The sequence below is a fragment of the Salvelinus sp. IW2-2015 genome, unplaced genomic scaffold (assembly GCF_002910315.2).
Source record: "Salvelinus sp. IW2-2015 unplaced genomic scaffold, ASM291031v2 Un_scaffold2015, whole genome shotgun sequence".
In the NCBI taxonomy this organism is placed as follows: Eukaryota; Metazoa; Chordata; class Actinopteri; order Salmoniformes; family Salmonidae; genus Salvelinus; species Salvelinus sp. IW2-2015.
In genome coordinates, this window is record NW_019943364.1 from 31,918 (window position 1) to 44,793 (window position 12,876).

The 12,876-nt window shown below is 43.3% G+C and overlaps 1 protein-coding gene across 1 annotated transcript in view; it reads right to left on the minus strand.

Moving 5' to 3' along the window:
• Positions 1 to 249: 249 nt before the first annotated feature.
• The window catches only part of LOC112072735 (uncharacterized), a 23,461-nt gene continuing 10,834 nt past the window's right edge, over positions 250 to 12,876 (minus strand). Inside the window, exons 4-6 of the mRNA XM_070439905.1 lie at positions 12,193 to 12,208; positions 11,801 to 11,956; positions 250 to 1,033 (exon numbers count right to left, since the gene is read on the minus strand). Coding sequence (XP_070296006.1) covers positions 702 to 1,033; positions 11,801 to 11,956; positions 12,193 to 12,208 — 504 coding nt within the window. The 3' untranslated portion in view covers positions 250 to 701. The remainder of the gene's footprint in view (positions 1,034 to 11,800; positions 11,957 to 12,192; positions 12,209 to 12,876) is intronic.

Sequence of the window (12,876 nt, forward strand, 5' to 3'; positions counted from 1 at the left end):
CTTGATCTTTATGAGAACAGCTTAACTATGTAAACTGACTGCTTCCCCATACAATCATCCTTAAGACAACAATATATGTCGGGCCTTAACAGTCTAGATTAGTTACAGTACCTTAGGGAGTGTTTGAGTGGGTGGCCGGGCAGCCCTTGAGACATGGCAACTGACTAGCAGTTTATCCCTCTGACTGAGGCCGTGTGAAGAGAAATTGTTTTATTTCCTAATCTAACAAAATGGAGAGGATTATAACAGTTAGAGAACAGAGATGTGTATTTTAAAAGTGACCAGCAGCTCTCTCTAGTAATAAGGCAGTTGTCTCATACACTGGTGCCTCTAAGGATGTCACCGCTTTATACTTCCTGTTAGGAAAAATGTGTGGAATAACCATTGTGTTTTACTTGTGGAAAAAGGTATAATTGAAAGACGCTTTGAGGGAGGCTGTCAATACTGAGTGGCATTCAAAGAAGTTTCCCTCACATTTAAAAACGCTGTTTAAACCTCTTGTTCCATAGGAACCAGGCATTATGTTTAGGTGACTCCAATGTAACTTGTAACACTAATAGCAGGAGTTAGGGGACATACTTTACAGAGCCATCAGTGGGTGAACCCATAGAGCCCCTCCCTCTGAGATGACACAAGCTACAGAACCAGAGGCCGTGTTACTGTAGTTCTTAATTGAGATTGTTAATGCAATACTTTGTACATTAAACACATCTGATAAAAATACACCAGTCATCTATATCAGACCCCGCTGTAGTAAAATTAAGTCCTTTTTCTTTTTTGTCTTTACAAGTACGAGTCGTTGTGTAGGGTCCATTCAGTCGCTGGGTCAGAAGACGATGCCAGCATTGGTCCTGGCAGTAGTCCAAGTGGTGCCGCAGGTCAAATGTTAAATGCAGCTTTGGGGGGGAAGAGGATTCCCATCCCGGTCTGATGGAAATTACAGAAGGCTGGTAGCATCCATCTTTAGTCTTTGGGAAAGGCCTGCAGCGAGTGTGGTTCACCCAACCACCACCACCACACAGCCACGAGTCACCTGTAGAGAGAGAATAGTTAGAATCTACAGTACAGGTTATTCTCAAGCATGTTCATATCAAGTTTTGTTGTGAAAGTTAAAGGTGCTAGACATTTTCGTATTTTATTTTTGCATTGTAATGTCAGAAAATGTCCATAATATTTCTGGCACTAATAGTGAAATGATAGTGTTTCACACTATTACTTATCCGCCAGTGTTGCAATTGGCAGTGATATTCGCCTATTGATTTCTACTGCCGGAGCGGCATCTGTTGTCACACTGTGAAAGCTGTTCTGACTTTGTGGCTGTGTTATCGAGTTGACACTTCAGTTTATGTGAGAAAACAAGCACTGAATAGTGTAGGGAGTCATTGTACCATCTAAACGCTGTGAAATATATTTTCAATAATAAAAAAAACTATTGTTTTTATAGCTGTTTAAAGCTGGTGGACCAAAACCGAAAGTAACAGCTGTAAAAACAATAATTTTTTTGTTGTTGGAAATATATTTCTCAGCGATTTCACAGCAATTTAGTACAATGATTCCTTACACTATTAAGTGCTTGTTTTTTCACATAAATGGAAAATGCAACCAGGAAATGACAGAGCGATTTCCACTAGATAACAGCCAGCCACAAAGTCAGAACAGCTTTGACAACAGATGCCGCTCTGGCTGGAGAAATAAATAAGTGAATATCACAGCCAATCACAACACTGGTGGATAAATAATACTGTGAAACTCTATCATTCCACAARTAGCGCCAGATACTGTATATTATGGACATTTTAAGAAATTACATTGGAAAAAATTTGATTAAAAAAAACCTACGTGTTGCAATTTTAAGGCCTACTGTAAAAACTGCTTAGGTTGTGGAATGGTCTAATCTCAGGGTTGTGTTTGGGTTGTGGTTGTCTTACCTATAACGGTTGTGGTTGTGTTAGCTGTAGCTGATAGGAGTTCTGTATTTGTATTTATTAAGGATCCCTATTAGGCTTCTTGGGGTCCAAACAAGATTAAGGCGATTACATCGCAAAAAATAAAACACTACATCATACAACACATTATTACACCACTACTCTACCACTACAAAATGTATAATACCACAATACAACAACATTACAATGTATGTGTGTGTAAAGTGTGTGTGCCTGTGTGTGCATCTCTTTACAGTCCAGGTTGTTCCATAAGGTGTAGTTTTATCTGTTTTTCAAATCAGATTTTTACTGCTTACATGAGTTACTTGATGTGGAATAGAGTTCCATGTAGTCATGGCTTTACCAGTGTCTGTTCTGGACTTGGGGACTGTGAAGAGACCACTGGTGGTATGTCTTGTGGGGTATGCATGGGTGTCTGAGCTGTGTGCTAGTCATTTGAACAGACTGCTTGGTGCTTTCATCATGTCAATACCTCGCACAAAGACAAGTAGTACTAGTGATGCAGTCAATGTCTCCTCTACTTTGAGCCAGGAGAGATTGACATGCATGTTATTGATGTCAGCTCTCTGTATACATTTAAGGACCAGCCGTGCTGCTCTGTTCTGGGGCAACTAATTTGCCTATGTCCCTCTTTGTGGCACTTTACCATATGACTGGGCAGTAGTCCAGCTGCAACAAAACTAGGGCCTGTANATGCATGGGTGTCTGAGCTGTGTGCTAGTCATTTGAACAGACTGCTTGGTGCTTTCATCATGTCAATACCTCACACAAAGACAAGTAGTACTAGTGATGCAGTCAATGTCTCCTCTACTTTGAGCCAGGAGAGATTGACATGCATGTTATTGATGTCAGCTCTCTGTATACATTTAAGGACCAGCCGTGCTGCTCTGTTCTGGGGCAACTAATTTGCCTATGTCCCTCTTTGTGGCACTTTACCATATGACTGGGCAGTAGTCCAGCTGCAACAAAACTAGGGCCTGTAGGACTTGTTTTGTTGATAGCGATGTCAAGAAAGCAGAGCAGAGTGTTATTACGCACAGACCTCTCCCCATTTTAGCTACCGTTGCATCAATATGTTTTTACCATGACAGTTTATTATCCAGGATTACACAACGCAGTTTAGTCTCCTCAATTTGCTCAATTTCCACATTATTCATTACAATATTAAGTTGAAGTTTAGTGAATGGTTAGTCCCAAATACAATGCTTTAAGTTTTTGAAATATTTAGGACTAGCTTATTACTTGTCACCCATTCTAAAACTGACAGCAAGTCTTTGTTAAGTGTTGCAGTGATTTCACTTGCTGTGGTAGCTGATTTGTATGATGTTGAGTCATCAGCATACATAGACACATAGGCTTTACTCAGTGCCAGTGGCAGGTCATTAGTAAAGATTGAAAAAAGTAAGGGGCATGGACAGCTGCCCTGGGGAATGCCTAACTCTACCTGGATTATGTTGGAGAGGCTTCCATTAAAGAACACCCGTTGTGTTCTGTTAGACAGGTAATAATAAATTCACAATATAGCAGAGGATGTAAATCCATAACACATAAATTTTTTCAGCCACAGATTATGATTGATAATGTCAAAAGCTGCACTGAAGTCAAACAAAACAGCTCCCACAGTTTTCTTATTATCAGCCAATCATCAGTCATTTGCTGTACATGCTGAAAGCCCTTCCCTATAAGCGTGATGAAAGTCTGTTGTTAATTTGTTTACTGTGAAATAGCATATATCTGGTCAAATATAATTTTTTCCAAAAGTTTACTAAGGGTTGGTAGCAGGTTGACTGGTTGGCTGTTTGAACCAGTAAAGGGGGCTTTGCTATTCTTGGGTATCATAATTATTTTTGCTTCCCTCCTGACCTGAGGGCACATGCTTAGATTGTAGGCTTAGATTGAAGAGATGGCAATTAGGAGTGGCAATATAGTCCGCCATCATCCTCAGTAATTTTCCATCCAAGTTGTCAGTCCCAGGTGGTTTGTCATTGATGATAGACAACAATACTTTTTTCACCTCATCCACACTCACTTTACATAAATCAAAATTAAATTGTTTGTCCTTCATAATTTAGTCAGTTATGCATGGATGTGTAGGTGCAGAGTTTGTTGTTGGCATGTCATGCCTACAATTGCTAATCTTGCCATGAAAAAATCATTAAAGTAGTTGGCAATATCAGTGGGTTTTGTGATGAATTGATTCAATGAAGGATGGAGCTTTTTGCCCAAAATCTCATTTATGGTGCTCCAAAGCTTTTTACCATCATCCTTTATATCATTTAGCTTTGTTTCATAGTACATTTTTTTCTTATTTTTGTTTAGTTAAGTATTTAACCTTTATTTAATTAGGCGAGTCAGTTAAGAACAAATGACGGCCTGGCAAAAGGCCTCCTGCTGGGACGGGGGCTGGGATTCAAAATATAGGACAAAACACACATCACGATGAGAGACACCACAACACCACATAAAGAGAGACCGAAGACAACACATCATGGCAGAAACACAAGACAACAACACAACAACACATGACAACTACAGTAAGTTTGCCAATCGGCTGTGCAGCCAGACTTATTTGCCATTCCTTTTGCCTCATCCCTCTCAACCGGGGATTTAACCATTTTTACATTCATTTTCCTAATGGGTGCATACTTATTAGTACAGTGCCTTGCAAAAGTATTCCTATTTGGTTGCATTACAACCTGTAATTTAAATAGATTTTTATTTGAATTTCATGTAATGGGCATACACAAAATTGTTCAAATTGGTGAAGTGAAATGAAAAAAATTACTTGTTTCAAAACGTTCTAAACAATAAAAAATGGAAAAGTGGTGCGTGCATACAGTGGGGAGAACAAGTATTTGACACACTGCCGATTTTGCAGGTTTTCCTACTTACAAAGCATGTAGAGGTCTGTAATTTTTTATCATAGGTACACTTCAACTGTGAGAGACGGAATCTAAAACAAAAATCCAGAAAATCACATTGTATGATTTTTAAGTAATTAATTAGCATTTTATTCCATGACATAAGTATTTGATACATCAGAAAAGCAGAACTTTATATTTGGCAATTACAGAGACCATACGTTTCCTGTAGTTCTTGACCAGGTTTGCACACACTGCAGCAGGGATTTTGGCCCACTTCCTCCATACAAGACCTTCTCCAGATCCTTCAGGTTTGGGCTGTCGCTGGCAATACGGACTTTCAGCTCCTCCAAAGATTTTCTATTGGGTTCAGGTCTGGAGACTGGCTAGGCCACTCCAGACCTGAGATGCTTCTTACGGAGCCACTCCTTAGTTGCCCTGGCTGTTGTGTTTCGTGTCGTTGTCATCGCTGGAAGACCCCAAGCCACGACCATCTTCAATGCTCTTACTGAGGCAAGGAGGTTGTGGCCAAGATCTCGCGATACATGGCCCCCCCATCCATCCTCCCCTCAATACGGTGCAGATCCTCCTGTCCCCTTTGCAGAAAAAGCATCCCCAAAGAATGATGTTTCACCTCCATGCCTCAAGGTTGGATGGGTGTTCTTGGGGTTGACTCATCCTTCTTCTTCCTCCAAACACGGCGAGTGGTAGGTTTTAACCAAAAAGCCTCAATTTTTGTCTCATCAGACCAACATGACCTTCTCCCATTCTCCTCTGGTCATCATAGCAATGGTCATTGGCAAACTTCAGACGGGCCTGGACATGCGCTGGCTCTGAGCAGGGGGACCGCTGTCCCAGGATTTTAATCATGACGGCGTATGTGTTACTAAGGTTTTCTTTGAGAGCTGTGGTCCAGCTCTCTTCAGGTCATTGACCAGGTCCTGCCGCTTTAGTTCTGGGCTGATCCCTCACCTCTCCTCATGATCATATGAGCCCCAGAGCAGTGAGATCTTGCATGAGCCCCAAACTCGAGAGGTGATTGACCGTCATCTTGAACTTCTTCCATTTTCGAATAATTGCGGCCAAACAGATGTTGCCTTCTCACCAAGCTGCTGCCTATTGTCTGTAGCCCATCCCAGCCTTGTGCAGGTCTACAATTTTATCCCTGATGTCCTTACACAGCTCTCTGTCTGTGGCCATTGTGGAGAGGTTGGAGTCTGTTGTGATTGAGTGTGTGGACAGGTGTCTTTTATACATCGGTACGAGTGGAGAACAGGAGGGCTTCTTAAAGAAAAACTAACAGGTCTGTGAGAGCCGGAGTTGTTCGTACAGGAGGTGATCAAATACTTATGTCATCATGCAATAAAATGCAAATTAATTACTTAAAAAATCATACAATGTGATTTTCTGGATTTTTGTTTTAGATTCCGTCTCTCACAGTTGAAGTGTACCTATGATAAAAAATTACAGACCTCTACATGCTTTTAAGTAGGAAAACCTGCAAGATACGGCAGTGTATCAAATACTTTCTCCCCACTGTATGTATTCATCCCCCTTGCTATGAAGCCCATAAATATGATCTGGTGCAACCAATTACCTTCAGAAGTCACATAATTAGTTAAATAAAGTCCACCTGTGTGCAATCTAAGTGTCACATGATCTGTCACATGATCTCAGTATATCTACACCTGTTCTGAACGGCCCCAGAGTCTGGCACACGCATATACTACCAGAAGCTGCACCATGAAGACCAAGGAGCACTCCAAATAGGTCAGGGACAAAGTTGTGGAGAAGTACAGATCAGGGTTTGGTTATAAAAAAAATATCAGAAACTTTGAACATCTCACGGAGCACCATTTAAATCCATTATTAAAAAATGGAAAGAATATGGCACCACAACAAACCTGCCAAGAGAGGGCCGCCCGCCAAAACTCCCAGACCAGGCAAGGAGAGCATTAATCATAGAGGCAACAAAGATACCAAAGATAACCCTGAAGGAGCTGCAAAGCTCCACATTGGAGATTGGAGTATCTGTCCATGGGACCACCTTAAGCCGCACACTCCACAGAGCTGGGCTTTACGGAAGAGTGGKCAGAAAAAGACATTGCTTAAAGAAAAAAATTGGTGTTTGCCAAAAGGCATGTGGGAGACTCCCCAAACATATGGAAGAAGGTACTCTGGTCAGATGAGACTAAAATTTAGCTTTTTGGACATCAAGGAAAACACTATGTCTGGCGCAAACCCAACACTTCTCATCACCCCGAGAACACCATCCCCACAGGGAACCACAGCATCATGCAGTGGAGATGTTTTTCATCGGCAGGGAGTGGAAAACTGGTCAGAATTGAAGGATGGCGCTAAATACAGGGAAATTCTTGAGGGAAACCTGTTTCAGTCTTCCAGAGATTTGAGACTGGGACGGAGGTTCACCCTTCCAGCAGGACAATGACCCTAAGCATACTGCTAAAGCAACACTTGAGTGGTTTAAGGGAAAACATATAAATGTCTTGGAATCGCCTAGTCAAAGCACAGACCTAGGAAAAATGCCAAGGGGGTGAATACTTTCGCAAGCCACTGTAAGTGGAATAAGCAATTTCATAATTTCATCAAGTGCAACATCAGGTTGCTCCTCATTGCACACCACAAACCAGCAAATATTATTTACATCATCAACACAGAAATCACTACAAAACCTCGGTATGATCTCTTATGCACTATATTAGGCCCAGCCTTTGGAATTTTGGTTTTCCTACATGTAGCTTCTATATTATGATCACTATATCTGATGGATGTGTAGATTTCTGCAGCATTAGTAAAGATGTGATCAATACATGTGGAGGATTTCATTCCTGTGCTGTTTGTAAATACAGTGTTAGGTTGATTGATAACCTGAACCAGGTTGCAGACACTTGTTATAGTTTGAGGCTTTTTCTTGAGTGGACAGCTTGGTGAAAGCCTGTCAATATTTAGGTCACCTAGAAAATATACCTCTCTGTTGATATCACATACATTATCAAGCATTTCACACATATTGTCCAGATACTGACTGTTAGCACTTGGTTGGATTGTGGATTGGGATGATCGCTAACTGTAACTGATATACAGTATGGTTGATGTTGGTTGATGTTAGGCGATAGTACCTGATCTTCAGGGTTCGGGGTTGTGTTAGCTCTTACCTGATCTCACGGGCGTTGGAGTTGTGTTCAGCTATACCTGATCTCGGGTCGGGACGTTTGTTAGCTATACCTTGATCTCCAGGGCGTTGGAGTTGTGTTAGCTATACCTGATTAGGCTCGCGGTTGGTACTGTTAGTGGTGTTAGCTTATACCTGATCTCAGAGGTCAGGGTGTTTGCTTTTTTAGGGAGCTGTTTTACTCTGATCTTCTGTCGATGTGATTCAGGTGTGACTCTACTGAATCAGTGGCAGCCGTATAGTGTTCCAGCCGTGCGATCATCAGGGTCGTGCTACTGATTTAGCCTCATACCGCATCTTTAGGGTCAGGTTGGACTGCTGCACCTGAATAGGGTCGGGTGTTATTACGATTTGTGTTAGCTTGCTATACCTGATTTCAGGGTTGGGGTTGTGTTTAGCTATACCTGATCTCAGGGTTGGGGTTGTGTTAGCTATACCTGATCTCAGGTTCGGGGTTGTGTTAGCTGTACCTGATCTCAGGGTTGGGGTTGTGTTATCTGTACTCTGATCTCAGGGTTGGGTTGTGTTATGTTACCTGATCTCAGGGTTGGGGTTGTGTTTAGCTATACCTGATCTCAGGGTTGGGTTGTGTTAGCTATACCTGATCTCAGGGTCGGGTTTGTGTTAGCTGTACTGATCTCAGGTTGGGTTGTTATCTGTACTGATCTCAGGGTTGGGGTTGTGTTAGCTAACCTGATCTCAGGGTTGGGGTTGTGTTAGCATACCTGATCTCAGGGTTGGGTTGTTGTTAGCTTACCTGATCTCAGGGTCGGGGTTGTGTTAGCTCTACTGATCTCAGGGTGGGGTTGTGTTAGCTTACCTGATCTCAGGGTCGGGGTTGTGTTAGCTCTACCTGATCTCAGGGTCGGGGTTGTGTGTACTGCTACCTGATCTCAGGGTTGGGTTTGTGTTAGCTTACCTGATCTCAGGGTCGGGGTTGTGTTAGCTTACTGATCTCAGGGTGCGGTTGTGTTATCTGTACCTGATTTCAGGGTTGGGTTGTGTTAGCTTACTGATCTCAGGGTCGGGGTTGTGTTAGCTATACTGATCTCAGGTTGGGGTTGTGTTAGCTATACTGATTTCAGGTTGGGGTTGTGTTAGCTATACCTGATTCAGGTTGGGGTTGTGTTAGCTTTACCTGATTTCAGGTTGGGGTTGTGTTAGCTATACCTGATTTCAGGGTTGGGGTTGTGTTAGCTATACTGATTCAGGTTGGGGTTGTGTTAGCTGATACCTGATTCAGGTGGGGTTGTGTTAGCTATACTGATTTAGGTTGGGGTTGTGTTAGCTATTACTGATTCAGGTTGGGTTTGTGTTAGCTATACCTGATTTCAGGTTTGGGGTTGGTGTGTTAGCTTACTGATTCAGGTGGGGTTGTGTTAGCTTACCTGATTTCAGGTTGGGGTTGTGTTAGCTTACCTGATTTCAGGTGGGGTTGTGTTAGCTTACCTGATCTTCAGGGTGGGGTTGTGTTAGCTGTACCTGATTCAGGGTCGGGGTTGTGTTATCTGTACCTGATCTCAGGGTTGGGTTGTGTTAGCTATACCTGATTTCAGGTTTGGGGTTGTGTTAGCTCTACCTGATCTCAGGGTCGGGGTTGTGTTAGCTCTACTGATCTCAGGGTCGGGGTTGTGTTAGCTATACCTGATCTCAGGGTCGGGGTGTGTTAGCTTACCTGATCTTCAGGGTCGGGTTGTGTTAGCTTACCTTGATCTCAGGTGGGGTTGTGTTAGCTTACTGATCTCAGGGTGGGGTTGTGTTAGCTCTACCTGATTTCAGGGTCGGGGTTGTGTTAGCTATACTGATCTTCAGGGTGGGGTTGTGTTAGCCTATACTGATCTCAGGGTTGGGGTTGTGTTAGCTATACTGATCTCAGGGTTGGGGTTGTGTTAGCTTACTTTGATGTCGGGTTCTGTTATCTACCTGATTCTAGGGTTGGGTTGTGTTAGCTATACGTGATCTCAGGGTTGGGTTTGTGTAGCTTATCGTGATCTCAGGGTCGGGGTTGTGTTAGTCTACCTGATTTCAGGTTGGGGTTGTGTTAGCTATACTGATCTCAGGGTTGGGTTGTGTTAGCTATACTGATTTCAGGGTCGGGGTTGTGTTAGCTCTACCTGATCTCAGGTGGGGTTGTGTTAGCTCTACCTGATCTCAGGGTGGTGGGTTGTGTTAGCTTACCTGATCTCAGGGTCGGGTTGTGTTAGCTTACCTGATCTCAGGGTCGGGGTTGTGTTAGCTATACCTGATCTCAGGGTGGGGTTGTGTTAGCTTTACCTGATATTCAGGGTTCGTTGTGTTAGCTCTACCTGATCTCAGGGTCGGGTTGTGTTAGCTTACCTGATCTCAGGGTGGGTTGTGTTAGCTCTACCTGATTCTCAGGGTCGGGGTTGTGTTAGCTTACCTGATCTCAGGGTTGGGGTTGTGTTAGCTCTACCTGATCTCAGGGTCGGGGTTGTTTTAGCTCTACCTGATCTCAGGTTGGGGTTGTGTTATCTGACCTGATCTCAGGGTCGGGGTTGTGTTATCGTTACCTGATTTCAGGGTCGGGTTGTTGTTAGTCTTACCTGATTCTCAGGGTTGGGTTGTGTTAGCTCTACCTGATCTCAGGGGGGGTTGTGTTAGCTCTACCTGAATCTCAGGGTTGGGTTGTGTTAGCTAAACCTGATCTCAGGGTTGGGGTTGTGTTTACTGTACCTGATCTCACGGTGGGTTGTGTTAGCCATACCTGATCTCAGGGTCGGGTTTGTGTTAGCTTACCTGATTTCAGGGTGGGTTGTGTTAGTCTACCTGATCTCAGGGTGGGGTTGTGTTAGCTATACCTGATCTCAGGGTTGGGATTGTGTTTAGCTCTACCTGATCTCAGGGTTGGGGTTGTGTTAGCTTACCTGATCTCAGGGGTTGGGTTGTGTTAGTCTACCTGATCTCAGGGTGGGTTGTGTAGCTATACCTGATCTCAGGGTTGGGGTTGTGTTAGCTATACCTGATTCAGGGTTGGGGTTGTTAAGCTCTACCATGTCAGGGTTGGGTTGTGTTAGCTTACCTGATTCTCAGGGTCGGGTTGTGTAGCTTATCACCTGATCTCAGGGTCGGGTTGTGTTAGCTGTATACCTGATCTCAGGGTTGGGGTTGTGGTAGCTCTTACCCTAATTTCTGGTTTGGGGTTGTGTTAGCTGTACCTTGATCTCAGGTCGGGTTGTGTTAGCTATACCTGATTTCAGGGTTGGGGTTGTGTTAGCTATACCTGATCTCAGGTCGGGGTTGTGTTAGCTATACCTGATCTTCAGCATTGGTGTTGTGTTAGCTATACCGTTGATCTCAGGGTCGGGGTTGTGTTTAGCTTACCTGATTTCAGGGTTGGGGTTGTGTTAGCTATACGTTGATTCTCAGGGTTGGGTTGTGTTTAGCTATACCTGATCTCAGTTGGGGTTGTGTTAGCGATATGTTGTTCAGGGGTCGGGTTGTGTTAGCTTACCTGATCTCAGGGTCGGGGTTGTGTTAGCTCTACCTGATTTCAGGGGTTGGGGTGTGTTAGCTCTACTGATCTCAGGGTTGGGTTGTGTTAGCTTACCGTGATTTCAGGGTTTGGGGTTGTGTTTAGCTATACCTGATCTCAGGGTTGGGTTGTGTTAGCTCTACCTGATCTCAGGGTTGGGTTGTGTTAGCTCTACCTGATCTCAGGGTTGGTGTTGTGTAGCTCTACCTGATTCAGGGTCGGGTTGTGTTAGCTCTTATACCTGATCTCAGGGTCGGGGTTGTGTTAGCTATACCCAATTTCAGGGTTGGGTTTGTGTTAGCTGTACCTGATTTCAGGGTTGCGAGGTGACGCAGGGCCTGTGCCAGCAACTCAGAGGTTCTGTTGGAAGCAGTGGCCCAGCTCGGTCTAACTTCTGCTCCATGGAGATGATGCGCTGCTCCAGCTCCCGCGTACGAGTTGTTCCAGTTGGCACTCAAGTCGCAACCTCATCCAAGAACCAAAAACAATTTCATCTGCATTCACAATCAACCTAACAAACATCCAAAACTATCATGCACTGTCACCACAACAACCAACATCCAACAACAAACAAACCAAACATGATCATCCTGCATTCTGTTCACCATCAGTCAAACCCAACCAACCAAACAATCAACCAAACATGATCATCTGCATCTGTTCACCATCAATCAACCAACCAACCAAACAATCAACCAAACATGATCATCTGCATCTGTTCACCATCAATCAACCAACCAACCAAACAAACAATCAAACAGACAAACATACAGACAATTAATCCATTCACCCAATGCTAGTTGTGTTGTGTTTTTTTATAGTTATTTGTCGTAACAACACAAGCATGCCAAACAAAATCCAGACATGGAATTCAGATAAACCCAGACTTAACCCCAGATGAGCTGAGGGTGACAGTGGCAACTCTCTTGGGGGAATCAACTCCCTAGGGTAGTTAAAACATTGAGGGGAACCACATACATCACATGTACATATCTCCCTCCTTAAAACTGTCTCCTGTGACCGTTTCTTCCTCATAAATTTGCTCCTGTGTTTGATATACATATGAGCTAGACTTGCACAAATATATCAATCAATTGAATTAATAAAAGCGCTCACAACCGATTAACTATAGCCACTTTCTTTAGTTGTGCATTCTTTGCCAGGTATACTGCCCATTAGGTAAAAAGCTCTGAGTCTAGGATTACATCACAGAGTGACTTGAACCTTCTGCTAYAKCTCYTGGRRGTTTTATAGAGTTTTATGTGTCTTTTACAGACATTTTATGTGTCTCAACACCTATTAATAAATAACACAGCAACTTTAATATACTGGATAATGGTCTGTGTAAAAGTGTGGTTATTACCTGGATCTGGGTTATCCTGC